The sequence below is a fragment of the Armigeres subalbatus genome, chromosome 2, assembly GCF_024139115.2.
Source record: "Armigeres subalbatus isolate Guangzhou_Male chromosome 2, GZ_Asu_2, whole genome shotgun sequence".
In the NCBI taxonomy this organism is placed as follows: Eukaryota; Metazoa; Arthropoda; class Insecta; order Diptera; family Culicidae; genus Armigeres; species Armigeres subalbatus.
Window position 1 is genome coordinate 283,047,682 of NC_085140.1, and position 27,472 is coordinate 283,075,153.

The following is a 27,472-nucleotide window of genomic DNA, read 5'->3' on the forward strand; positions in this document are numbered from 1 at the left end:
TGAGCATGCCTTTTGTTCGTATTAGTAGCTCAAAAGTGTAAACATTTCTGATCAGCTGATTGCTGACGACAAACTCACACAAGATTTCATTCATGAGGTGTGAGTTTGACGTCACTGTTCTTTTGTCTCCGGCACCCGAGCCACCGCGGTGCCGTGCGACACGAACACTGTTACTGATTCCGACATTTCACGAACACGTTTGTGCTCTCTTTGCTCGAACCTGTATAAAATCCATAACATTGACTTCGATGTGATTCGTAACTTTATTTTTCTCGCTATCCATTTTGAAAAGCAAAAGCTTGAAGTGTTGTTTTCGTGCGAAGAAAACCGACTATTTTCCTCCTAAAAAATAGGAGTTCCGGGGTAAAACCTATTCTAAAAGTAAGTTCATATCGTGCGTGTACTTTATCGATAGTTAATTGATTCGGTTGTGCGTTGATCCGAGCAAAAAAGTCGAGTGAAAAAAGCAATAATTTTAATCTTTGTGATTTTGTTGGTTTTGTGCTGCTTCCTGCTTCCCGTCCTATTTTCTTTGCATCGTCGTCGGGGAGCGGAGGGGTTTCGCTCTGTCTCGCTTGCACTCACTGTGCTCAACGTTGTATACCATCGACAAGCGGAACGGGCCGATACCTGAGTGAACAACAACACACGAGAAGAAGGGTAACAATGGGACGATACTGCAATACGGTGGACAAAAACTAGTTTCGTTTTAGTAATTCCAGTCAGTTGAAAAGCTTTATGTGTGCTGCATGTGAAAGATTGATTCCAAAAAATGCATTGGAGATAACTATTTTCCTTCGATGGGATTCAAACACACAAAGTCAATAGATGCAAATGACATGATTTGGTACTAGTAAAATTCTGAGGATTATTAATATTTAAATAAAATAATAAAAATAATGGAATAGCATAAGTGCGTCGAACGGAATGATGCAGTTTTGTCCGTCTTCTTGTTGTACAGTCTCGATGTATTGCTTGTGCTTTTGCTTGGATCATCAGTGTCATACAAGCACGGGGCGAAACACCATCTGCGTCTTAATCTTTTGGTGATTGGTGGTGATTGTGTACTTTGGAATAAATGAACTGACAATTTTCCGAATTAGAAAATCGGTTATCAATAGTGAAGGTTTACATTTTGTTACGTGTCTTCTAATTTGCCATATTTTAAGGTAATTGTTTTTTTTTCCCTTTATCTGAGTTCCTAATAATACTATGTTCAGTTGAAGTGTAATGCATTAAAATTATCAAAACCTGTGCATAAGTGCCTCATATGTGTTTTTTTTCCTTTAGGCTCATAATAATGTGAGTATTGGTTTTTGATGTGCGTCTGTGCAAAAAATAGGTAAAAAAGCTAAAGCAATAACATCACAACTACTAGTTGGCTTGGCAGCATATGGAAAACGGAAAACGTCATGTACAAAGGTTCTCAGTGAATCAGTGAAGACCCGAGAAGCAGTCAAATGAATTATTGTCAGGATATTAAGTGACGTAGTTGGATAACTGAAAGCAGATTATCGAATCGTAAAAAAATTACCAGTAAATAAGTGAGATTTGTATAACGTAATTAAGTTACTTCGACTTCATCAGAATCGAGTATATGTAAGTGTATTCGTGGAAGGTCTTTCGAATGTAGAAGTTGCGAATATTCATTCAACATGAGAAATCGATCCAGCTGTTTGTTTGATGTTTACAAATAATTCAAAGTCTCGTCATTTTATTTGTCATCATCAGCATAGTGGTTTGATTTTATAGATAGTTTGAAAATACAATCTTGTGTTAGCAAATGTGAATTTATGTAAGGCAATTTATTTTGAATTATAGTCACATAGAACATCTGGCAAATTCTGGTTGTACCCGTTTCGCACTCGAATTTGTGGCTTAAAAAAGCATAATACTTGACAAAATATGCTAAAATTTTAATTTAAAGACAGAATCTGATCATCTTTTCGGAAATATGACATTATCATAGACAGGAATGTATAGAATGGAACGCATGGTCCATAAGTATTAAACGTTGTTAGATTTCCAAGATTTGAAACAACTGTGATCGCGTGGGTAGCATCGTATCGTGACGAGCTATTTTTCCATCGTCAGTCATTGTGGATTGTTGTTTGTGGGGAACCGGATGGTAATTAAAAGAAGACGAACAAAGACCAAGTAGTGACCAGTGATGTTTTATTTTGTTACGGTGCTTTACACATTCATATAATATATAAAGCCCGTCTGGATCAATTAGACCAATACGAGCGAAATCAGCTGATGAGAGCAACAAAACAAGTCACAGTGCAATCCTGCCAATTACACATCGAGAGAAAAGGGTGTCACGTCCTCCTGTATTATAGACGTATACGCTCTACGACAAATATCAGCAAGGTGGCTCGTGCCATTTTTTGCGTGTCAACTACGTTCTCCGGTACCGCCAGAGTTCCAGAAAACAACTTTATGAAACGTTTTCTTTTATTCGGTTTGTCTAATTGTTTTTAGTGATTAGGCGCTTAATTTAGATTCAGACAGATTTTAGCTATGCAGGAATATATTTAGAATCACTGATGATTGGAATTTTACATGTTTGCTGGGTCAGTGCAGTTGTCTGTACTTGCCGACGTCGTATATCGTATCCTATATGCTATTCTATTATGTTATCATTTGAAATCTATAATTTGAGTGTACTGTTTGAGTGAATTGAGTAAATTAAGTTACCTGACTTGAAAAGTATAAAATTACTCGTCTACCACCCAAGTTTAGGTTTTTTGTCTAAGCTTTTTATTCAATGTTATATTGGTCTTTGAATATAAAACTTAAGCAATAGTTTTTTATTACTTTCTTAAACTCGATTTATGCTTACACACAACATGTGATAGATTTAGCTCGAAAAATGTATTGGAGGGTAACCACTTCCTTCGGTGGTATTTGATCTCACGAAACTAGTACGCTACACAGGTGCTTTCCCTACCAGTGGCGTAGCCACGGGGGTGGTTTTGGACAAACCCCCCCCTGGACACAAAATTTTTGGAAGAAAAAAAAAATTTGAACCTTCTCGAAATTAAAAAATATATTCAGAAACCCCCCTCCCCACCACACCAATTTTCTGGCTACGCCACTGTTCCCTACTAAGCTACGAAAAACCTCCTTTAAGAGGATCTTGGTCTGATTTTTAGAGCACTTACGATGGTTTTTCTACATCAAGTTCGGTCTTGTCTATGATCTTTCCTTGTTGGATGAAAAATTTATGATAGTATTTGTATTTGACCACGAGAGACTTTTTTCGCAAACTGTCACTATAAAGAACTGATTCGGGAGGCTATACAGCCGTGAATCGCAAGTCAGGCCCATCTGTATATGGCATCCATATACAGATGGGAGAGAATTGCGATTCACGGCAGTATAATACCCCATGATAATTTCCTTTAAAAATCTCCAAAAGCGGGGAGCACTGGTTCTGATGATGCATTTCAACTTCTTCTACACAGTTTATTTATTTATTTCTTTTATTTATTTTATTTTCTTATGTCCATCGGATCTTTAAGTTTACATTAAACTCAACTCAACAACTCCTTATAAAAATACATTTGATCTTCTTAATCCATCGGAAAAACGACTGGATGGCTCATTGAACTCGAAGAGGTCTTCCACTAAGGTGAACGTTCTTATGCAAGCGTCTATCGGTTCGTTATATCCGAATGAGTCCTGTGGAAACTGGGCACAAGCAATGTAGAATGCCGCAAATTTCTACTCGGTATACGGAAGCTTAGCATCGATCGGAGTCCTGGGGCATCGATCTCACCGTTTATCAGCTTAGCAACGCCTGTTGTATTTTCCTCCGGCGTTGTAATGTGTCGATTCCCAGTAGTCGACATCTGTCCGGAAAAGGGGGCAAATTTACTGGGTCTCGCTAAGGGGCCGTACACATATTACGTAAGCACTTATGGGGGGAGGGGGGATCGGTCAATATCTTACGCTCTATATAAATAAAAAATCATTTGTATGAAAAAAATCTTACAAGGGGGGAGGGGGGGTCAAAAAAACCCAAAAAAAATGCTTACGTAATAAGTGTACGACCCCTAAGGTAAATCTCGCAGCGCTTGGCGAATGAAGCGCTTCTGCACACGTTCAATTCGGAGGCACCACGAAACTTGATGCGGTAGCCAAACAACAGAAGCATTCTCAAGGATCGGGCGGTATAATGCTTTTAAACAGTGCGGGTCATTAACATCTTTGGATATTTTGAATATAAATCCTAGTCTTCTAGTGGCTTGTGACACGATCGTTGAACGCTGTAAATCAAACGATAAGTTTGCATCCAGCTGTACGCCCAGGTCACACACATGGTTAACTCTTGCCAGAATTTCACCTGCGATATTGTAGTCGAAGCGGATGGGATTCAAAATTCGATGGAACGTGATGACACGACACTTGGTAACATTGATTACAAGTTTGTTTCTATGGCACCACTCGGAAAACTGATCTAGAAGACTTTGTAGACGCCAACAATCCTCAACGGATTTCACAACAAGATACAGCTTTAAATCGTCACCATACACTAGTTTGCAATCAGCTCCCAAAAGCAACGCGACATCGTTGAAGAAGAGCGTGAACAATAACGGTCCCAGATTACTGCCTTGCGGGACTCCAGATTTATTGGAGAACGCTGATGAAATACTGTTGTCAAGCTTCACCCGCAAAACTCGTTCAGATAGATAGGAACTGAACCATGACACTAATCTTGAGATTGGACATAATATAAAATCAACTCAGCGTCACATGCTTGGCGTACAGTGAAGTGAAGAGGCGATTGAACGGAGGAACATCGTTAGACGACCAGATAGTTTTCATCAAATGATGGTGAATTCCACAGCAAAATCACCTGATTTACCAAAATCAAACCTGATTAGACGGGATCAGCAGCGATACACTGGCGCGATCCCTAAAGCTATTCCGAATCCGCAGAAGAAAATCAACACAAGAGGTATAGTAGAACCACAAGAGCCCCCCGTAGCACATCAAGGTAAGCCACTCTATGATTCAACTATCAAACCACCCATATCATCGATACGAGAAGACTCCCTCCAACACATAACAAAACAATTTGGAACCCTTGCACAACCAGTCACGGATTCCTCTTTTCGACCAAATACACATTCCCTTGGAACGAATATCTTGCCATACACTGGAATGAATGTTGGTCTTCAACAACCAGTTAATTCGACTACATTTCCCGGATTTATTTCCGCGCCAGCGGGACAACCTAATGTTGGCCATTTGCCACAAGGAATCACGAACGCATTTATCCCTTTACAAGTTCCCCTACCACCGGGACGGTCGTTCGTTGATTCAATTCCGCAAGCAAACCCAATTCAATTTAATCAAACAGTGCCCTCCATGCAGGGACTGCCAGTTGTTGATCAAATTACACCCTCCCCCTCGCAGTTAGCCGCGCGTCAAGTGATGTCACGCGATTTACCGATATTTTCGGGCGATCCAGCAGACTGGCCCATATTCATAAGTAGTTTCATGAACAGTTCGTTGTCGTGTGGATACAGTAGTGCCGAAAACCTCGCGCGTCTACAACGTTGTTTGAAAGGACCAGCCTATGAAAGTGTCAAAAGCAGGTTGTTGCTTCCTGAATCAGTGCCTCACGTGATCGACACCCTTCGCTTGCTGTACGGACGACCTGAGTTACTGATCAACGCGTTGCTGCAGAAGGTGCGCAGTGTTCAAGCACCTAAGGCGGAGAAGCTTGAGACAATCATCGATTTCGGCTTGGCTGTGCGCAGCCTTTGTGACCATTTGCAAGCCGCTGGACAATACGATCATCTCTCCAATCCGACGTTGCTGATGGAACTAGTGGAGAAGCTACCAGCGTACACAAAGATGCAGTGGGCGGATTACACGCAGCAGCATTCGGTCGTTAACCTGAAGGTGTTTGGCGATTTCATGCTTGGAGTCGTTACATCAGTCAGTAGAGTGACAACATATGTCGGAAGTAATGTCGGCCAGCAAAAACCGAAACAGAAGGGAGCTATAAATACGCATGCTAGTGAAACAGAAACAGCTCAGGAGCTAGGACGTGAGAAAGAACGGATGTGTGTTTGCTGTAAGAAGTTTGGTCATCGAGTAGCAGATTGTGCGTTGTTCAAGACGTATACGGTAGACAACCGGTGGAAGTATGCACAGGACAATGGGCTCTGCAGGAGTTGTCTTAATGCACATGGAAGAAGAAGCTGCAGGAATTCAAGACCGTGTGTGATCGAAGGATGTCAGTACCGTCATCATCCGCTGCTGCATTCTAATCGTCCCAGTGTTAGCGGACGTTTCAATCAGGGATTGTCAACCATTCACAACCATATTCATCGGCAGTATAAGCAATCTCTACTGTTTCGCATTATTCCTGTTATCATATCAGGTCCGCGAGCAACGGTTGAAACGTATGCCTTCCTGGATGACGGTTCAGATCTATCACTGATCGAAAGTAGTCTCGTTGATCAGCTGGGAATAGACGGTTGGAAAAATCCGCTCTGCTTGAAGTGGACAGGGAACGTCACTAGAGTTGAACCTGAATCGAGACAAGTACGAATCATGATAAAGGGACCTGTCAGTAAGCAACAGTTCTCACTCAAGGACATTCGCACAGTGAAGGAACTCACGTTACCGGAACAAAGTCTCGATTACGACGAATTGTCCCGACGGTATCGATATCTCCAGGGTTTACCAATTGCCAGCTATGACAATGCGGTTCCTCGTATTTTGATAGGCGTTAACAACGCAAGCCTCACAGTCCCGCTGCAAGTAAGAGAGGGTAGGAAAGACGATCCTATCGCAGTGAAAACCAGACTTGGATGGTGCATCTTTGGTGGCTGCGGGATGAAAGCTACTCATACGTTGAATTGCCATACCTGTGAATGTTCCAGTGACCGCGAGCTGCATAATGCATTGAAAGAGTATTTCACGATAGAGGATACGGGAGTGAAGCCATTGGTACAGCTAGATTCCGAGGAAGACAAACGCGCCAAGATCATCATGAAGCAGACGACTATTCGGGTTGGCGAGCGGTTTGAAACGGGGCTTCTGTGGAAATATGATCACGTTGAGCTTCCTGACAGCTATAACATGGCAGTAAAGAGGTTTGAGTGTTTGGAACGAAGGATGTCCCGTGATCCTCAGTTGGCTACGAATCTGAGCAAGCAAATAGACGAGTACCGTCAAAAGGGCTATGCACATCGAGCGACACCGGAAGAATTGGAACGGGCTGACCCAAAACGGGTGTGGTACCTACCATTGGGAGCAGTAACAAACCCAAGAAAACCAGGCAAAGTTAGACTTATATGGGACGCAGCTGCTAGGGTAGATGGCATATCCCTCAATTCCATGCTACTCAAAGGTCCCGATCAGCTAACGTCGCTTCCTGCAGTTGTGTCGCGTTTTCGGCAGTTTAAGGTGGGAATTTCAGCGGATATCAAGGAAATGTTCCACCAACTGCTGATTCGTGAGCAAGATCGCCATTCCCAACGCTTCTTATACCGGAGTAATCCATTAAAGCCTTTCGACATCTACCTCATGAACGTAGCAACCTTCGGGTCCACGTGTTCTCCGGCTTCGGCACAGTATGTTAAAAACAAGAATGCCGAAGAATTCGCTGATCTATTCCCACGAGCAGTCGAGGGCATCATTGAAAACCATTACGTGGATGACTTCCTCGATAGTTTCGAAAGTGAGGAAGAGGCAGAACGGGTGTCGCAAGAGGTCCGATCAATACACCTGAAAGGAGGATTCCAATTAAGGAATTGGATGTCAAACAGTGCAGACGTTTTACGCGAAATGAATGAAAGTGATCCGGGGATCAGCAAGAGTCTCTACTTGAGCGTGTCGGAGGATAGTGATCGAGTGCTAGGAATGTTATGGCAAACCAATGAGGACGCATTGTGGTTTCCGATGTTAATGAAGGAAGAAATCAAGGAGGTGATAGAAAGTGGAGAGCGTCCAACTAAACGACAAATGCTAAGGTGCTTGATGGGAATATTTGACCCTCTGGGACTCTTAAGCGTATTCCTCGTCCATGGGAAGGTTCTTCTTCAAGATGTGTGGCGAGCTGGCCTACAATGGGACGACAAGGTATCAGAAAAAATATTTGACCGCTGGGTCAAATGGACCGGTCTGTTTTCAAAGATCGGAGACTTGCATATCCCACGATATTATTTTAAGACCACTCAGACATACGAGCAACTTCAACTTGAGTGAGTGAGTCCGCTTTCTCTGCCGTTGCGTACTTCAGAATCATTAACACAGATGGTGACGCAGAATGCTCAATCGTTGCTGCAAAAACGATGGTGGCTCCGTTGAAACCCCTTTCCATTCCCCGATTGGAATTACAAGCAGCTGTTTTGGGCAGCCGTTTGCTGTCATTCGTGCAGGAGAGTCATAGTGTTAAAGTAAAGCAACGTTTTTTGTGGAGTGACTCCGCAACAGTATTAGCCTGGTTACGGGCCGATCATCGCCGGTATAAACAGTACATAGCGTGTCGAATTGGCGAGCTATTATCAACGACGGATGTAGCAGAATGGCGATGGGTACCGAGCAAAATCAATCCTGCAGACGCTGCTACGAAGTGGAGTAAAAATCCGTGCCCAAGTGTAAACGATGAGTGGTTCAAAGGTCCAGAATTCCTGCGCCTCCCCGAGAACATTTGGCCGCAACAAGTAACATGCTCAGCTCAACCTGAGGAAGAGCTGCGGCCATGCTTCGTGATCCAAGGAGGCACAATTTCGGATAGCATAATAGAGTTTACACGCTTCTCTAAATGGAGGCGACTCCTAGGTACAGTGGCATACGTACACCGGTTCATAAATAACTGTAGGCGTGTACGTCGTGGAGAAAGGTTTGAGTCCTTACCCTTAAGCCAGGAAGAGTTGAGAAGAGCGAAGAATACGGTGATACGGATGGTTCAACAGCAGGTGTATCCAGATGAAATGGCCTTGCTTTCTACTGGACGACAAGGGTTACCTAAACGAAGTAATTTATACCAGTTGACGCCAGCGGTAGACGAGTGTGGAGTGCTGCGCCTAGACGGAAGAATTGGAGCTGCTCCGTATGTGTCATTCGACGCTAAGTTTCCGGTAATTCTCCCGAGAAAACATCCAGTAACAAAGTTAATCGTGGAGGAATTTCATCAGATGTACAATCACGGCAATTCGGAAACGGTTGTAAACGAAGTTCGACAAATTTATCACATCGTACGACTAAGGACAGTAGTGAAGCAAATTGCCGCTTCGTGTCAGTGGTGTAAAGTGAAGAAGGCAAGCCCGAAGATTCCACGAATGGCACCACTGCCTTTGGCACGTTTGTCGTCGTTTACTCGGCCATTTACGTACACCGGAATCGACTACTTTGGGCCACTGCTAGTGAAACTAGGAAGGAGTGCGGTTAAGCGGTGGATCTGCTTGTTCACCTGTCTCACCACCCGTGCCGTCCATGTCGAGGTTGCCCATAGCCTATCTACGCCATCGTGTGTGAAGTGCGTTCGTCGATTTGTTTGCCGCCGTGGAGCGCCAGCTGAAATCTACACGGATAACGGCACCAATTTTCATGGAGCAGAGCGTATGTTGCGTGAGCAACTAGAAAAATTGCATATAGATACGGCAGCGACGTTCACCAATACGAACACAAAATGGATATTCATCCCTCCATCAGCACCTCACATGGGCGGGGCGTGGGAGAGGATGGTTCGGTCGATAAAGTCGGCCATGGAAGCAGCTTACAGCAGTGATCGGAAACTGGACGACGAAGGATTGGAGACGTTAGCCATCGAAGCCGAGGGTATTGTCAACAGTCGGCCGCTCACCTACCTACCCCTGGACGCTGCTGAAGGTGAAGCCCTAACACCCAACCACTTTCTTCTAGGAAGCTCTAAGGGCGTTCGTCAACCCACATTGCCGATCAATGATCCTGCTTCTGCGGTGAAGAACTCATGGAGTCTGATACAACATCAGCTCGATATTTTTTGGAAACGCTGGATTCGCGAGTATCTGCCAATGTTGACGAAGCGGATGAAATGGTTCGGTGATTTCAAGCCTGTAGCTGTAGGAGATCAGGTCCTTATCGTGGACGAAACCAGAAGGAATAGCTGGATACGAGGACGAGTCAAGGAGGTCGTGATGGCGCAAGATGGAAGAGTTCGACAGGCTGTTGTCCAAACTGCGAGGGGGATGCTACGTAGACCAGTTGCGAAGTTGGCCGTGTTGGAGGTAGAGTTGGGTGGTAAAACTGGGACCGATGGCCAGTGTTACGGGGGGGAGGATGTTGCTGCCAACCCTGCCTGATGGTGTGACCGCAACCGAAATCAGTTGACAGTGCAATGAGGAGGGTGCTAATCGGGCTGAAATGTCAAGCGAATGTAAATGAACAATTGTTGTTGAGACCCTGAAGTGAAACGTGAAACGTAAAACATTATATTATTGAAATTAACTTGAATTAGCTAAAACTTACTACTATATTTACAGAAAACTTATATCTATTTCATCAATTTATAAAATTACCTTAAAACTAGTATTATCACAGTTGTTGCAGTTATTATCACAGAAAGTAAGTTATATACGTGAGATACTCCTCAGTTCTAACCTTAAACTAATATCACAGAGAAATATTGGCTGGACGAACACAATAGACGGACATAGAATAATCCGGAATAGGCTCTGATACCGATAATTGTAAGGTAAAACTTATTGTACACGAAACTTAATACTAATTACGGAATAAATTTATAGTTTAAAGCTGTATTCGCACCAACACCCCGAGTTTGCGATCTGCTAGAGAAAATCGGCTACGAGCACACATCGTTCTCCGAACAAGTGCGTAGAAATTACTCACTCAAAAAAAAACGAGAAAGGCACCATCACCGCTAGGTAGATTATTCTGTTTTTTTTTTCTAATATTTGGTTAAGTTGTATAAGAAAAGATTGTAATATTAGATTAAATGCACAGCTTTCATTCGAAATCGCTCTGCTTGATGCATATTTTTTCAGCAGGATGGTGAAACAGGTGTACCAAAAGTCCTCGAGACGCCCCTGGTATCGCCTTAGTGTGATACACATCATAATTAATTCCTACATTACGGCTTTTGCAAACGCTGTAAAGCGAATCAACCAACCAAGCCTTTAAAGTTCAACAAACCATTTTCTTCATAACTTTTGAACGAAATGACCAATCGTGATTCAACAGTGATCAACTAGACTTTGACCCTTGTCGAATGAAACTTGTTGCGAGAAAATCGCTTAAAGATTACTATCTGAAAAGTTGTCTAATGTTTTTCTTAGCTTTTGTTCACAAATACACACACAACATACACACGGACAGACAGACATTTGCTCAGCTCGTCAAGCTGAGTCGATTAATATATAACACTATGGGTCTCCAAGGCTATAAAAAGTTTGCTTTCGAAGTAAAAAGATAGCCTTTCGGTATAACTTTGTCGTACGAGAAAGACAAAAAGATAGACTATTCATATTACGAGCTTAATGACATGATAAAGATGATGTCAAAGTTCACTCATCTTATTTCATTTTAAATAATTTTACGTCAAATACCTCGTAATTTAAATCAAAAGATAGGATCACCGTCTTCGACCAGAGAGTATGCAGACTGGATATTTTAACACTTAGCATTAGGCAACGGACAGGACATTTACACAACACCCAGTGGACCAGTGCGGAAATTTCCCTTTACGAAAAGTTCTCTTCTTACTGGGGTGGGAATCGAAACCCATACTTGACGGCACGCAAATGCGTTTAAACGGTTGACGCCGCTATCCGCACAGCCACGAAATCCACAAAAGGCTGTTCAAGCAGTTTGGTCAATTATATTGATGCCAATATATAAAATATTTATATACTGAACTATTAAGCCACCCATATTTATGAAATAGTTTATGTCTTCTTCTTCTTCTTCTTCTTCTTCTTCTTCTTCTTCTTCTTCTTCTTCTTCTTCTTCTTCTTATTGGCATTACATTCCCACACTGGGACAGAGCCGCCTCGCAGCTTAGTGTTCATTAACCACTTCCACAGTTATTAAGGTGACACGGGAAGCACGAACAATCATCAAATAGTCATCATGTTCATCATTGATTGAATGCTTAATTAATTATCCACAACAAATATGATTTTGAAAAAGTATCACCCACAGGCGCGTGCTTACTCGCGATCTACATGCTGATACATTTACAGTTTCATTAATCAACTGAAAACCAAAATACGCCGCTCCAAAGTTACGAGGTGACAATGCTAGAAAGAGACAAAAGATAGGAAAAATAACACGGTGTTTAGTGCCTCCCCGAGTCACCTTAACTGCGAGGTTTCTAAGCCAAGTTACCATTTTTGCATTCGTATATCATGAGGCTAAACACGATGATACTTTTATGCCCAGGGAAGTCGAGACAATTTCCAATCCGAAAATTGTCTAGACTGGCACCGGGAATCGAACCCAGCCACCCTCAGCATGGTCTTGCTTTGTAGCCGCGCGTCTTACCGCACGGCTAAGGAGGGCCCGTGCGTTTATGTATCATGTACAATTTCACTTTTTGACACAAATACAAGTAACATTTTGGAAGATATTTCTAATTGAACCAAGCATTTTTCCGCATTGCGTGATATAAATAATTAGTCATTGAGATGACGTAAAGCCGCCCATGTAGCCGATAATTTAGTAGAATGTTGTACACCGGAACAATTTGATCTATTTTCCTTCTGCTTGGTTTGAGGTGGTTTGAGTTCGCGTTTACTTCGATCCGAACAGTTCATCACCCAACAGTTCCGAGCTAAAGATCCGCTACTTCGAACAAAGAAAGACGCAACGTGGATTCTATCATGTGTGAGCTATAGATAGGTGAATGTAACTTAGAAGACCGAATAAGATAGTGGTGTTGTAGGGGGACTAAGTATTTACAAATTTAAACGTATACTAACCCAACACGAGCAAAAACAAAAATCCTGCGGACACGAGCTGCCATTCGTAGTACTTATCGATGGTTTCCCTTTCGACGCCGTCAGGCTGACGAGATGTAAAATAATGATTGAATCATCGGGGTTGAGTTGATTGACGTCCGGAGATGTGTGCATGCAGCTGCGAAACCAGAGAGTTGAGTTCTAGAGGAAACAACCTAGAGCGAGGTCATACGGAACCGCTTTTTAGCTTGTTTAACTATCACCAGCCAAAGTGGCGCGCCGTGCAAGCGGTGTCTAATTGAATGACGAGGAAGGCGCATTGCGCTCTAATTAAACTGTCTCAGCAGCACTGATCTTCAGAACCACATGGATTTCAAGTGCGCAGTTCAGTGAATGCAATTTTGCTTGGTGGATTGCTTGGAGAGGAGAGGATAATAACGTCTTCTGATTTTAAGTTTGATAAACTCCAATTTTAGAGTTGTAAAATTTAAATAATTAATTGAAATGTTTTTCTATTTATTTTCAGCTAACAAACACCCCGCAAGTAACGATACTTATAGGATAAATGAGTCTTTGTAAATAAACAAACACATACGTGTGTTGCCCAATGACTGCTTGTATATATAGTGATAATGTGAGACTCAACATTTAGAAAGGAAAGAAATTTTAGGTCTGCCAATTGCAACAGAACAACAAATCCAAGAAAGCACTTAGGATTCCGTCGTTTCCATTCACTTCGATTAAATCTACTTTCTTTGCTAACTGCAACAGTTTATCGTGCTACATGCCAGTTTGTCGACGAATGTCTCGTTTGCGGTAGAACTTTGTCGTATATCTCCCATTCCCGGAAACGGTTGCTTATGTACTAATGAGACCTGCTTGAAGTGGTGCAGCGAGTACCTTGTATCTGGGCGATACTGTTGATCCGCCGGACCAGCGGAGTTCAACCTCAATAAATGTCGCAATACGTTCTGTAGTAGCCATTTCATCTTTGGCTGAATAGATTGACCTCTCCGAACAAAAAATAGTGTGCATTAGATTGACACCATGCTGTACGTTTTTCACGTCGATACCGGGCGGATGCTCAACTTTGAAATGAGCAAAGCTTTGGAAAAGTAAGATCAATCTGTAATAGGATAATGAGATCTATTGTAAACCTTTTTTAATAATTTATTTTCAGCGTGCGCTCATTGAAGGAAACGATAGATCGGCACTACGGCATCCAATGGGACACTATAGTTCTTCTGGTTAGTGGTGGTGAAATGCTGCTCGACAACAATCGCGTCTGTAATTACACGGCCGGCACGGATACCAATCCGATTTACATGTTCAGCAACTGCACAACGGAGGACAAAAACCAACCTCCGAGGCCTAGCATAGAGACTGGTGAGTGGACAAATTTTCTTTTAGTGGATGGGTTTATCGCAAGATCTAGTTTACTTTGAGTCGAAATTCCATCGTTAGCTGTTGAATATAATCATCGATCGATTCTTCAGGAATTTGTTTTTATTAAGATTGTCTATTTAATACATAGATAATACGGCTTTGAACATTTTTGTTCCTTTTTTGGTTTCTTAAATTCGACCATATTGGTAGGGTATCCAATCATGGTTTGAACCAAATGGTGGGTTTCAGATGAGCCGTCGAAACAAAGTTGATTCATTTCATTATAGAGACATGTTACAACTGCGAATTCTAGTTTATATGGAAGCTTAGTTCATTATCTTTCTGAAAACATCCTGGAAGCACATATTTATGCTCAGCACATATTTATGCTCAGTCACATAACTTTGATTCGTACCATGGTTAGAACTACACTGTTCATGGTTTGAACTAAATTCGTACCATGGTTTGAACTACTGCAGCAGCTTCTAAATATAATACTAATCACATGCATGAAACGCTGAGGAAATCTATAGAAAACCAAATTTGTTTACTATTCATCTTCTCGCTAATAGTAACTCGAAACGTGTGAAAATCGTCTAAATTATCGATATTTTATTTTTATTTCATATTGGAAATGTAAACAAAATGCTCCAGCTAGGCGCATGCAGCGCTCCTAGCGGACAGCAGCACAACATGACTGCATTTACAAGTTCAAACCATGATACGAATTTAGTTCAAACCATGATCAGTTTTTACTTTGTATAAATGTTACTATTTTAACTATTTAAAACTGTTTCTTAATTGTATGATGATGTCAATCGATTACAGATAAAAAGAGCGTTCTTTTGATATATTGATCTCACTCCTGTGTCATAAAATGCGTCCTTTACGAGCTTTTTGAAATTATGCCACTGGAGGGGGGGGGGCGGATTTAGCGCAAATTCAGGACGTTTTTAAATGGCTCCATTTTATCACTTAAACAATATGTACGAATGTTTAAATAAACTCTATCACCTCCAGTATACCTAAATATGCCATTCACGCTGTTTTAGGTTCATTTCCTGCCAATGAGATGGTAATTTCTACTGATTTAAAAATGGTTCAAACCATGATACGCTTTTGATGATGATGATGATGATGATGATGATGATGGTCCCGCCACATACCCCTACAAGGGTTTGAGCTAGACGAGTTATCTTTAAGATAATTAATTGATATGCATTTAATCGGATTTCCAAAAAGAAAAACGATCCGATTTCTTATGACAGATATAAATTTGAATATTTTACATCACTATACAGCAAAAAATATAAATTTAAAAAACTGATCTTTCCAAAACCGCAATCTTGCTAAAACATCAGTAGTGATACATACAGCTCTATGAAAATGCAAAACTTGTGATACCTCTCGCACAGATTTCAAAAGTTTCACCAGGAATCGCGTATCAAGTCAATTTTCGCTCAAAAACTAGTATGTATCTATAGTATTCATGATTCTCGACAATACAGGCACCAACACTTGTGATACCGCTCCGTCGATATCAAAAGTTTCAGTTTAACCGCGAAACAATCTACTGGATAGCTATATCGAACATTCAAAACTCTTTCAGCAGTAACCATACAAAAGTCATTCACTCCTAATCATTCAAACAGATCAAAATGTGGCACACGAAAATTAAATTTGAAATAATTTATACCTGTATTTCGCGCGCGAGGCTCAAACTCTTGTAGACTACACAAAGAAAAGTTAAATTAATAATTACGTCAATAAAGTAAAAAACCATCATCATCATCGAGGCGATCGTTGTAGTCGTTAATGCCCCAAAAACAATAAATAAAATAAAATAAAACACACAAAAGTATCCGTTGGGTAAAACTTCGTCAAAACTTAAATTAGTTAATGCTTAAAAATTGTCGAGTAGCTGTCTAAAATGCAGCTTTGACGTGTGAAATACATTGTCTCTTGAACTGTGCTAGTGTCGCTGCACGTTTGATGTGTGTAGGCATCGAATTGAAAACATTTACACCCTTGTAGAACAATGAATTTTGTGAAGCACCATGCAAAAAGAAAGGTGTTCTTACATCAACCGCGTTTCTCGTATTATATCTATGAATGTCACTTCCTCTTTCAATTCGATCACACAAATATCGAGGCAGCAAACCATTAATTACTTTAAAATGAACACCATAGTCAAATAAACAATGCGTTGCTTCACTGACAGCCACTGCAAGGCGTCTAACAAAAAAGTTGAGGAAGTGAACCTATTGCATCTCAAAATCAAGCGCATTATTTTATTTTGCAAACGCTGTAATCTCGATATTTGTGTACCGTTAGCCAAGAATAGGATGGACGGGCAGAAATCCAGATGAGGAGAGATGATTGATTTATACAACAATATTTTACTAGCAATGGTCAAATCGTTTTTTAATCGGCAAAGAATTCCATACTTCTTGGCAATCTAGTTCAAACCATGATTGGATACCCTATATTCTGATCAGGGTCATTTGACTATTGACAAAAGGTTTTCATAAGCACAATTTCATGAAAATCTTATTGTTTTCAATGTTTTTTTTTGGGGAAAGTATGGCAAGATCGCTAACAACGATTCAGGCATCAGTAAGCGTCATTTTCACATTATGAATAAATGGGAGTATGCTTTATAATGTAAAAGGGTAATGAAATTGGAAAACACATTTTTCAACATAAATAACTCTTGAAATATTCGCTATAAGTTGTTTAAGTGTAAATTACATTTTTCCTATAATTTTGTAATCACTTAATTTAAGGTTTTATATCTCATTCGTTTTATTGAAAAAAATAATATTCACCAATAATTATGTATGCCTAATAGTTTACCCACACTAATAATTGGATGAGATTTGAAGAAAATATAATCGATTGAAAAAAAAAACAATTTTGGTAGAGACAATGTTTTAACGGCAATTTTTAAAATCCAAATCTTAAATACATCCCCAAGTACTTACAAAAGAACCAAAATAATTTGGGCTCAAGTAAGAGCTAATTTAAAACAAAGGATATAAAATTAACCATAAAAAATAGTTTCAGTCAAATTTATGACTAGTGATTACAAAATCAACCTTTAAAACGACAATTTAGGAAGTAAATCATAATCATAAGCATAATTGAAATGCAAAACTGATTACAACATTTTTCCAAATATTTTATGGACCTTGCTCATCTTACCCCGAGAGGATGGCAAATTCCCCATACAGTAAATAAACGCCCTCGAAACAATATTTTTTAAAGCCAATTCATAAGATGTTTAAACTTTAAAAATCAATATTTTTGCATGATCGTATTATAGAAAAGACCTAAAATAGATGACTAAGAGACAAAATCTACAATATACGGAAGATTTTTAGTGTTCCATGAGATCCAGAGCTTAGGGTGGCGATCTTGCCCACTTTCCCCTACACGATTATGAGTAATAATGTTTCTCATTTTATTACAGACAACGACTTAAAGGCTCAGGTGGACAAATGCCTGGAGCTGCCAGCCACCTATGGCACGGTTGTGACAAGAGCCGCATTAGCTCAAAAGATCTACGAAATGGCCAAAGAGGAGGCTAAAACATGCAAAACATTAGTCCATGAGCAACACCTACAACAGCAGGGCTGGGCAGCCGTCGTTGCTAATATGGAAGACGTGGTGAACGAGTTTCAGGAAAGGGTCGCCGATTTCTATCGGCAGTACGAAGAGCATCGACAGCGATACAAGGATCACGAAGGCATCCTTTCCTCGTAAGTACATAAAGTATTACCTATTATTTATTTAGTTTACATCTAAACAGATAACATTGAATCAACAATTTGACGCCACAATACACGGTACGAGGCCGCATCTCTCTATCCTCAAATGCTCCCCACGCTCGCCAAGTCGTTTTGCACCTGGTCTACCGCCCTCGCTCGCTGCGTTCCACGTACCTGCCGGATCAGAAGCGAACACCATCTTTGCAGGGTTGCTGCCCGGCATTCTTGCAACATGCCTTGCCCATCGTACCCTTCCGGCTTTAGCTACCTTCTGGATACTGGGTTCGCCGTAGAGCTGGGCGAGCTCGTGGTTCATTCTTCGCCGCCACACCATGTCTTCTTGCACACCGCCAAAGATGGTCCTAAGCACCCGTCTCTCAAATACTCCGAGTGCTTGCAAGTCCTTCTCGAGCATTGTCCATGTTTCATGCCCGTAGATGACTACCGGTCTTATCAGCGTCTTGTACATAGCACATTTGGTTCGGTGGTGAATCTTTTTTGGCCGCAGTTTCTTCTGGAGCCCGTAGTAGGCCAGACTTCCACAGATGATGCGCCTTCGTTTTTCACGACTAACATTGTTATCAACCGTTAGCAAGGATCCAAGGTAGACGAATTCCTCGACCCCCTCGAAGGTATCCCCGTGTATCGTAACACTGCTTCCCAGACGGGCCCTGTCGCACTCGGTTCCGCACACAAGCATGTATTTTGTCTTCGACGCATTCACCATCAGTCCAACTTTTGTTGCTTCACGTTTCATGCGGGTGTAATATAATAGTTTTGCCACCTTTGCTAATGTTCGGCCGACAATGTCCATGTCATCCGCGAAACGAATAAATTGACTGAATCTGTTTTAAATCGTACCCCGGCGCGATTCGAACGAACTGGTGTGTTTGCCCGAAATCTTCACACAGTTTCGCCCACCACCACCGTTGCTTTGATCAGTCTGGTAAGCTTCTCAGGGAAGCTGTTCTCGTCCATAATTTTCCACAGCTCTACGCGGTCTATACTGTCGTATACCGCTTTGAAATCAATGAACAGATGGTGCGTTGCGACCTGGTATTCACGGCATTTTTGAAGAATTTGCCTTACAGATAAGATCTGGTCCGATGATCTGTTCAGTTTCCCAGATTCTGACTATCAGTTAATGCAGGCAAGAGGTCAGGGGCCCTCCTTAGCCGTGCGGTAAGACGCGCGGCTACAAAGCAAGACCATGCTGAGGGTGGCTGGGTTCGATTCCCGGTGCCGGTCTAGGCAATTTTCGGGTTGGAAATTGTCTCGACTTCCCTGGGCATAAAAGTATCATCGTGTTAGCCTCATGATATACGAATGCAAAAATGGTAACTTGGCTTAGAAACCTCGCAGTTAATAACTGTGGAAGTGCTTAATGAACACTAAGCTGCGAGGCGGCTCTGTCCCAGTGTGGGAATGTAATGCCAATAAGAAGAGAAGAGAGGTCAGCTCTTCCGGGCCCATCTTGATGAGCTCAGCTCCGATACCATCCTTTTCCAGCTGCTTTATTGATCTTTAGCTGTTGGTTGGCATCCTTAACTTCCCTCAAGGTGGGGGCTGGTTGGCTTCCATCGTCCGCTGAACTGACGTAGTCATCTCCTCCGCTGCCTTGACTTTCACTGCTTGACATAAAGTATATATATTTTCAAATAATTTTCAGATTCGATAAAGATCTAAAGCAGCTGTCGGAAATCCCAATTCTGGCCAGTTTAATGGATAATGCGGAATCGCGGCCCTCTGGGGATTTCGATGAAATGTACGCCGATGCCTGCAATACTGTCAATAGTACATCATCCGGTAGTGCCAAAATAAGTGGCAACCAGTCAACAAGTGCCGAAAGCGGATGCATTGATGATCCAGAGGCTTGCTCAACCAAGGGAAGTGCCGCGGAAAAGCTGGATCAGGCCGATACTGTCGCGTCTTCTAAAGAGGTGACGTTATCTGAAAGTGAAAAGAAAATTGGAACTTCTTTGTTAGATTGGATTTCGGCCGACAAGGGCCAAAGTGCACTAAAGCGTATGGCTACTGTATGTCTCCGTGGGCTGGAGCTGTTTGAAAACACCGCCATGCAAAATCTAAAGGATACCGTTGATAGATCTGTAGAACAGTCACACAGGGTACGTATTTCGTGTGTGCACAACAGAAGATTATTTATGATTATCGATGTGACTGTGACTGAGCAATACCGCAAAATAGTTCACACTTACTAATAAAAATGTATGTCTTTTTTTTGCAGGAAGACCTGAAAGAGATTAAAGGTCTAGAGCAGCGGCTGTATGATTTGGAGCGCAAAATGTTCGAAGCCAATAAGCTGGTCCAAGATCAGAATGAGCTTGCACAATCGTTCCAGCAGAATCAAAACCGAGCGAGCACACTTGGAGATACTTCGATTCTACCGGACCTCTGCGCGTCACACCGGAGCCAACTGGTGGTAATGCTGAACAATCAAAAGAGCTTGCATGAGATTCGGCGACAGTGCACCCGATCGAAAGATGAGTTGGGCAGAAATTTATGTCTCCGGCTTAAGTAAGTTGAAGTGGTTTGAAACTTTGGAATAGCGTTGTTCAAAATTTGATTTGATTCGATTTGCAGGTATTTCATAATACCCGTGGAGACTAAAGTGTCCGAAATAGACAATAATTTGTTATTCTATCACACCTCTCTGAAACGTCTTCAGAAACATTTGGAAATAATTGAGCAGATTCACATGGCGCCCAGCATGTACGTTATTGCAGTAACAGAAGTTGTCCGTCGAAGAATGTTTTCCAATTCTTTCCTACGAGTAAGAAAATGAAATCTTTCAACATACGAGTTTCAATAATTATTTTCGATATCATTTTTTTTGTAGTGGGCTTCCGATTTAGCCTGCCGCCTAATGACAATATACAACGAAGAAGTCACGCGGCGGCATGAGTTTGCATCGCAGTTCGAGGGCCATTTTCTAAGTACGCTTTTTCCCGGGATGGACGACATGCCACCAACCTACGCAACGCTGGCGCCCGCAACTTTCGATTCTAGTCTACCAGCCTTGAATAAGCATGGTACACAATGCATACCGCTTTTTAACAAAATAAGTGTTGTAACCGTTTTATTTCTTCTTCAGATCTACAAGAGCTCTCCAGATATCTGCCCGATCTGACCGAGAAGATCCAACTACCGAATATAGATTCTGTGATAGATTTTTTTTCATCTAGATCGGTAGATCAAAGTAAGTGCAGCGGGCTGCAAGAGTTCCGAGCGGAAATAAGTGCTTCGGGAAGATCGGGCAAAGATGAGAAATCTACAGATTCAATAAACAATGCACAACTGCAAACAAAAGAGTGAGTGAAGTTTGATGCAAGTTGTCCATGCATTTTATGAAACAATTCAAATCCATTTCAGGGGCTGCGAGTCAGAAACTGACACCGAAGAGTTCGAAAAGGTGGGACAAAGCCCGAGTGATCGGCGTAGAAAATTACGTTCAAAGGTGGAAACGTGCAGCTTGGCCACATCGACTGAACAAGTGCTGCATAGCAGCGCAGGAACACTAACAGAGGTGCGATCAAACAAAAATACTACCACTACTAGTACTTCTAACACTATAGCAATACTTACCTGTGAAAAATTACTAACCAACGGTAGCGCTCGAAATATTAACAATCTAAACTCAGCTCAGGAAAAACCTAGAGCTTGCTTTCCCAACATTTTTGACAAAAATCCTCCTGGTTCCGACGTGCTTACAGCAGCCAAGTCGGAACAAGGTGATCCGCGAGAATCGATCCAAGGCGGTGGTAGTGTTTTGCCGTCGCTGCCCGGTTCCGTCAGTCCATGCGCCGACAATAATCTGCTATGCTCGGGAAAACCCCCTTTGCGGTCCTCTTCTTTGGTCTTCCGAGTGGCATCGTCGTCTTCGGAGCGGTCAATCTCTCAGGATCAGGTTGGGAGCGCCGGTGGCTACGTGGGTGATGATGAGTTTATTAATTCGGAGTTCTATATCGACGAATCGCTGCCTTCCAGCGGAACAAGTGCAAACGAGCTATTCCAAAGGCAGCTGCAGGTGCAGCAGTTAGAAATTAGGCAGGCTTTAATTGACACACTCGGAAAATGTCATCCGACGGGCAGCTTTGATGAGGAAACAGTCATCTTGCTGCTGCAGGTACTATTAGATATTTTAACAGTTTTTTTAACTATCACTCTTTTTTTTCTTTCTCATATTTATTGTGTTACATAAGAAGATTATGTAATTGAACAAATTTAAAAGTTGTAACAGTGATTATGTCGGAATACGTTGATTTCCGAGGTTATAATTTTTACAGTCAAGTTTTCATATTTTTGTTATGATTGATGATGAACCTACGGGTGGCCTACGAATGACGAAAACATAAAAAAATGATGTTGATATAACTTAGGCGTTTATTTCAAACCATTATATAAAACTGCTGGCCTTTTGATCTGCTGGTTCAACATGCTATCGTCTTGCCTCAGACCGGCCAGCCATCCTCTCTTCAGTTCAATCAAAGTTGATTGTCTATTCCGTTGGTATTGACCACCCAACAGGGACAATAATTACAATTTTTGGAAATTCAACGTGCATGCACAGCATGTGAAAGATTAGCTTTGCTGCGTCGCAGCATGCGTGAAATAATAAAAATGACAGTTGTGCGTTGCTTCCGTATCGAGCGGTGTGCCCCCGAAAACGCGAGCACTTTTAAACTTGGATTCCGTCAGGAGTGACCTTAAATGGGTGTTGATACTTTTTAATCCGGAAAATTCCGAATTAGCGAGATCCGGACTAACGAGTCGTCGGACTAGCGAGGTCCGGATAAGCGGGGGGATACTGTAGCCTGTGCACGCGGGGATGTCGACCACCCGGGTCGACATGAGAAGACCTTTCTATCATTTACCTGGGTCTTTGTTTGTAAACATTGGCATTATTCTTAGGGTCTGTCTCAATTGGATAATTAAACTGAAATTAAACTTAGAAGTGCACGGTAAAAAATTAACACGCTCAATTTAACTGTTCCATCTATTGAATGATCAACTTTAAAATCACCATTATTGAAAATGATATTCCTTTAATTTTGAAGTGGTGTCACACCTTTCACAAGTGTGTTGAATGCAGACAATTCCATAACATCAACAGTGTTGATCAAAGTGCCACTCACTGGATGTTGAAATGATTAGCACTTCGATCAGCACCAATAATGTCTCCACTATAATTGGAAGTGCTATGCTATTGAATTCACAGGTTCAATGCTATTTATTTAAGAGTGGAGCGATATTAATGTTGTTCTAAAAATAGATGACAGTTCTTTCATCTGTTCTGCTTATTTCAAGAGGTACTTCGAAGTGTGAGATGGAGTCATGGTAAGACGAAGGACTTTCAAGCAAAAGGTATGTTATTCAAATCTAAGCTGAGGAAATTCTATTTTTTTTATTTTGTTGTTTTATAATCAAAACATTGTGCACGTCAAATGGAAGTGGTGGTGTTTGAATGCGACGAGCTCAGCTATTGATATTGATTTGATTCCAAAGTAGTGCATATTCAAATGCAGAACAGTTCGCATTGACGTGTATATTTTTTACCGTGTGACATTTCCATAATTATCGAATAACCCTGCTCGCAGAGCAAGATTACTTTTGACAGATATCGAATCATTTTCCATCGATGTCCTATTGGAATTGCTGCACCGAAAAAATTCTTTATATTGAATATATTTGTCGCACACATAAATTTTTGCAATTTGGCGACCCAAATATATGCAATTTGTACCCACACATAAATTCAATAACTGCATATTAGAGACCACACATACCTTTTATTTGATTATAGATTATATTTGTACTTCGCGTGGAGAGTGGTTATGTGTGCACTAATTAGAATCATGAATTAAATTAATGGATTTTTGCCAATAAAAATGTGTGGAATTTTTGTAGTGTGGGTAGCACCAGCCATTTTTATAACGGGGTGATTTTTTAATTTTCGAACTGTCACTTTTAAGTTTAATTCTCCAAATGAGACAGACCCTTATATGATGTTGAAATAAGATTATAACAGGTGTTCGGATTCAATAAGAATGCATATTTGAATCATTGGAGAAGCATAGCATAGCATAGCATTGTACAAATCGTGGGTGGCTATACAATGCTCAATTGAGCAATCTACTGTATATTGTCGCAAATTGGTATTTGGGATTAGTACCTTTTCCTATACAGTAGCAGTTGTAACGTTAGCGACAACATCAACGATCTATGGGAGTCGATCCATGGAGCGGTGAGCACAACAGCACGAGAAGTGGTAGGCACTGCACAGAGGCGACCCAGGACGGGTTGGTTCGATGTGGAGTGCCAGAGAGTGACAGACGAGAAGAACGTTGCCAGAAGCCGGATGTTGGTGTCAGGTACCCGATCGAATAGAGATCGGTACAAGGAAGCAAGAGCAGCCGAAAAACGAACCCACCGCAGGAAGAAAAAAGAGTACCTACGAAGAACAAGTGATTAGTGAGGCGCAGGAAAAAATGGAGCAGAACGATATGCGGAGGTTTTATGAGTCTGTCAATGGCGTGCGGAGAAAGACAGCGCCATCTCCCGTCATGTGCAACGACCAACAAGGGAATTTGCTGACAGATAAAACTGAAGTGGCTGCCAGGTGGAAGCAACACTTCGAGACTTTGTTGAATGGAGGAAGTGACGGTGCATCGGAGAACAGAATAAATATTAGCGACGATGGACAAGCTGTGGAATCACCTACACTAGATGAGGTTAAAAGCTGTCAAAGAGCTGAAAACAATAAGGCTGCGGGAAGGACCAGCTCCCGGCTGAACTTCTCAAACATGGCAGTGAGCAGCTTTACGAAGTTCTGCACCATATTATGTCGAAAATATGGGAAGACGAGGAAATGCCTGCTAGCTGGTTGGACGGCCTCATTTGCCCTCTCTTTAAGAAAGGGCACAGACTGCACACTTAGTTCATCTCGGCATTTTTTTATTCTTTTGCCGAGATCCGCACAGCCGAGCGCTCGGTTCGTGCCTTTTTGCTGATATCTCAGCTGAAAAAGCAATTTGTTTACTGCGGCACTCAAAGGAGCCGCCGTAAGCATACGTCCATTCAGCCGATATTCCAGCTAATGAACTTTAACCGAGATTTGCACAGCCGAGATCGGTGAAAAATTTTAAGTGTGTGGAGTGCGCCAATTACCGAGGAATAACCCTCCTTAATTCGGCGTACAAAATTATGTCCCGTATTCTGTTCAACAGATTGAGACCGCTTGAAGAGTCCTTCGTCGGCGAATACCAAGCAGGTTTTCGTGAGGGCCGATCAACGACGGATCAAATGTTTACCCTGAGACAAATCCTCGATAAATTCCGGGAGTACAACTTGCAGACACATCATCTGTTTATTGATTTCAAGGCGGCGTACGATTCAGTGAAACGGAATGAATTATGGCAAATTATGCTTGAACATGGTTTTCCGGCGAAACTGATACGGCTGATTCGTTTAACGTTGGACGGATCGAAATCAAGTGTAAGGGTTGCGGATGAAATATCGACGTCATTTGTTACCTTAGATGGATTAAAGCAGGGTGATGCACTCTCGAACCTACTGTTCAATATAGCGCTCGAGGGAGCGATTAGGAGAGCTGGTGTGCAAAGAAGCGGTACCATTATCACAAAATCGCATATGCTCCTGGGATTTGCGGACGATATCGATATTATCAGGATATTATCGGAATTTTGTGCCTTTTAAGAGGGAGACAGCGAGGATTGGACTCACGATCAATACCAGCAAAACGAAGTACATGGTTGCTGGCAATCAACGTGGGTTCATTAGTGGTGGTGGTAGCGAAATAGTGCTGGATGGTGAAAAATTTGAAGTGGTAGAAGAATTTGTGTATCTTGGAACATTAGTGACGTGCGATAATGATGTTACCCGCGAGGTGAAAAGGCGTATTGCAGCTGCAAATAGGGCTTATTACGGACTTCGTAACCAGCTTAAGTCCCGTAGTCTGCAAACGAAAACAAAACTCGCGCTGTATACTACTCTGATTCTTCCGGTGGCTTTATACGGCCATGAGACATGGACGTTAAAGGAGGCTGATCGGAGAGCTTTCGGAGTGTTTGAGCGTAAGGTGCTGCGAACAATACTCGGCGGTAAACAGGAGAACGGTATCTGGCGGCGTCGCATGAATCACGAATTGTACCAGGTGTATAAAGGGCTGGATATTAAGCTTATACAACACGGCAGACTACGGTGGGCTGGTCACGTTGTTCGTATGCCGGAAGAACGACAAGCGAAGATAATATTTAGTAGAGAACCCGGAAGAGGCCGCAGGCTTCGTGGAAGGCCGCGTACACGATGGCTTTTTGCAGTTGAAGAGGACCTGAGGGCGCTCAATGTTCAGGGCGACTGGAAGCGATTGGCCCAGGATCGAGTCCAGTGGAGAAGGATACTCCATTCGGCGTAGGTTCATCGAAGAGCTGTAGCCCATCAAGTATCAAGTAAGCAGCTGTATACCTGGCCACGTCCTTACAATCACGGAAGGAAAGGAAGGAATGTTAGTTCAACATCTACTAGTGAAGATGCAGGGAACCCATACTACCTTCATAGATGTCTCGGAAAGGAAAATTATTGTTAGTGGGTACGGTGAATAAACAAAACAAACAAAATCGGCCCGCGCGATCTATCTCCTTTTTGAAGTAGCTTCCGAGAATCTTGTACAGGTACTCGGGAATTTCAAGACGCAGGAGCGCATCTGCAATAGCTGTCCAACTGGCACTATTGAATGCATTCCTCACGTCGAGAGTTACTACTGCACAATAGCGAACTCCCCTTCTCTTACGCTGGATAGATATCTCCGCGGATTTGGTAACCGACAAGATCTGGTTACCAAATGGTAATTACTGGTTACTCGATAGATCATCCGCACCCTCCGTGCGTTTCAACAACCTGTTAAGGATGATCCGTCGTATCAAGCAGGTATATTGGTCTATATGCCGACGGATCCCCCGGTGGTTTTCCCGCCTTTGGAAATAGGACAAAGCTCTGCCTTTTCCATGTTTCAGGGAAGACTCCCTCGTCGAGGCATCTCTGCATGACAAATCTGAACATCTCGGGAGCCTCAGCAATGGCCGCTTCTATGACCAGATTCGAAATACCATCCGGTCCTGGCATCTTATCTACACTAAGGGACTGTGCATTCCCCGCAAGTTCCGCCACAGTTACTCTTCCCTCGTCGGCCACCCTGGCCCCGGGCAGCTCCACAAAGTGAGGTTAGGGACTTGGGTCATGATGAGGGAAGAGCCCCGCAATGATCCTCTCCAGCATCTCTGGAAACCGCTCTCTAGGGGCCATCGCCCCACGTGTCTTGGCCATTACGACCCTATAGACGTCACCCATGGA

At 42.2% G+C, this 27,472-nt stretch overlaps 3 protein-coding genes across 12 annotated transcripts in view; all 3 read left to right on the forward strand.

Annotated features, from left to right (window-relative positions):
• The first annotated feature begins 246 nt into the window (after positions 1–246).
• Positions 247–27,472, forward strand: part of LOC134212332 (RB1-inducible coiled-coil protein 1) — a 73,603-nt gene continuing 46,377 nt past the window's right edge. For 6 of the 10 annotated variants that reach the window (XR_009979245.1, XR_009979246.1, XM_062690090.1 and 3 more), the window contains exons 1-10: positions 247–381; positions 13,456–14,044; positions 14,110–14,315; positions 17,788–18,076; positions 19,755–20,211; positions 20,331–20,620; positions 20,687–20,876; positions 20,943–21,135; positions 21,198–21,414; positions 21,476–21,629. Coding sequence is in view for 8 of the 10 variants with exons in the window: in XM_062690090.1 (XP_062546074.1) it covers positions 13,977–14,044; positions 14,110–14,315; positions 17,788–18,076; positions 19,755–20,211; positions 20,331–20,620; positions 20,687–20,876; positions 20,943–21,135; positions 21,198–21,414; positions 21,476–21,629 (2,064 nt within the window). In the remaining 2 variants the exon portion in view is untranslated. Of the gene's footprint in view, positions 382–432; positions 661–1,020; positions 1,170–1,442; positions 1,600–13,365; positions 13,384–13,455; positions 14,045–14,109; positions 14,316–17,787; positions 18,077–19,754; positions 20,212–20,330; positions 20,621–20,686; positions 20,877–20,942; positions 21,136–21,197; positions 21,415–21,475; positions 21,630–27,472 lie in introns of those variants that run through there. The other 4 variants (XM_062690087.1, XM_062690086.1, XM_062690088.1 and 1 more) reach the window with 4 other exon arrangements.
• On the forward strand, positions 5,173–8,235 carry LOC134209767 (uncharacterized). The gene has a single exon (XM_062685803.1). The coding sequence runs from the start codon at positions 5,173–5,175 to the stop codon at positions 8,233–8,235; it is 3,063 nt and encodes a 1,020-aa protein (XP_062541787.1).
• Positions 8,322–9,760, forward strand: LOC134209768 (uncharacterized). Its single transcript, XM_062685804.1, has 2 exons — positions 8,322–9,640; positions 9,685–9,760. The coding sequence occupies exons 1-2, from the start codon at positions 8,322–8,324 to the stop codon at positions 9,758–9,760; spliced, it is 1,395 nt and encodes a 464-aa protein (XP_062541788.1).

Excerpts from the sequence above, each read along its gene's own strand:
- LOC134209768 (XM_062685804.1), top strand. The coding sequence starts at position 8,322 with ATGGTGGCTCCGTTGAAACCCCTTTCCATTCCCCGATTGGAATTACAA. Across the intron at positions 9,641-9,684 it reads CATATAGATACGGCAGCGAC|CACCTCACATGGGCGGGGCG; the intron begins GTTCACCAATAC and ends TCCCTCCATCAG.
- LOC134209767 (XM_062685803.1), top strand. The coding sequence starts at position 5,173 with ATGAATGTTGGTCTTCAACAACCAGTTAATTCGACTACATTTCCCGGA.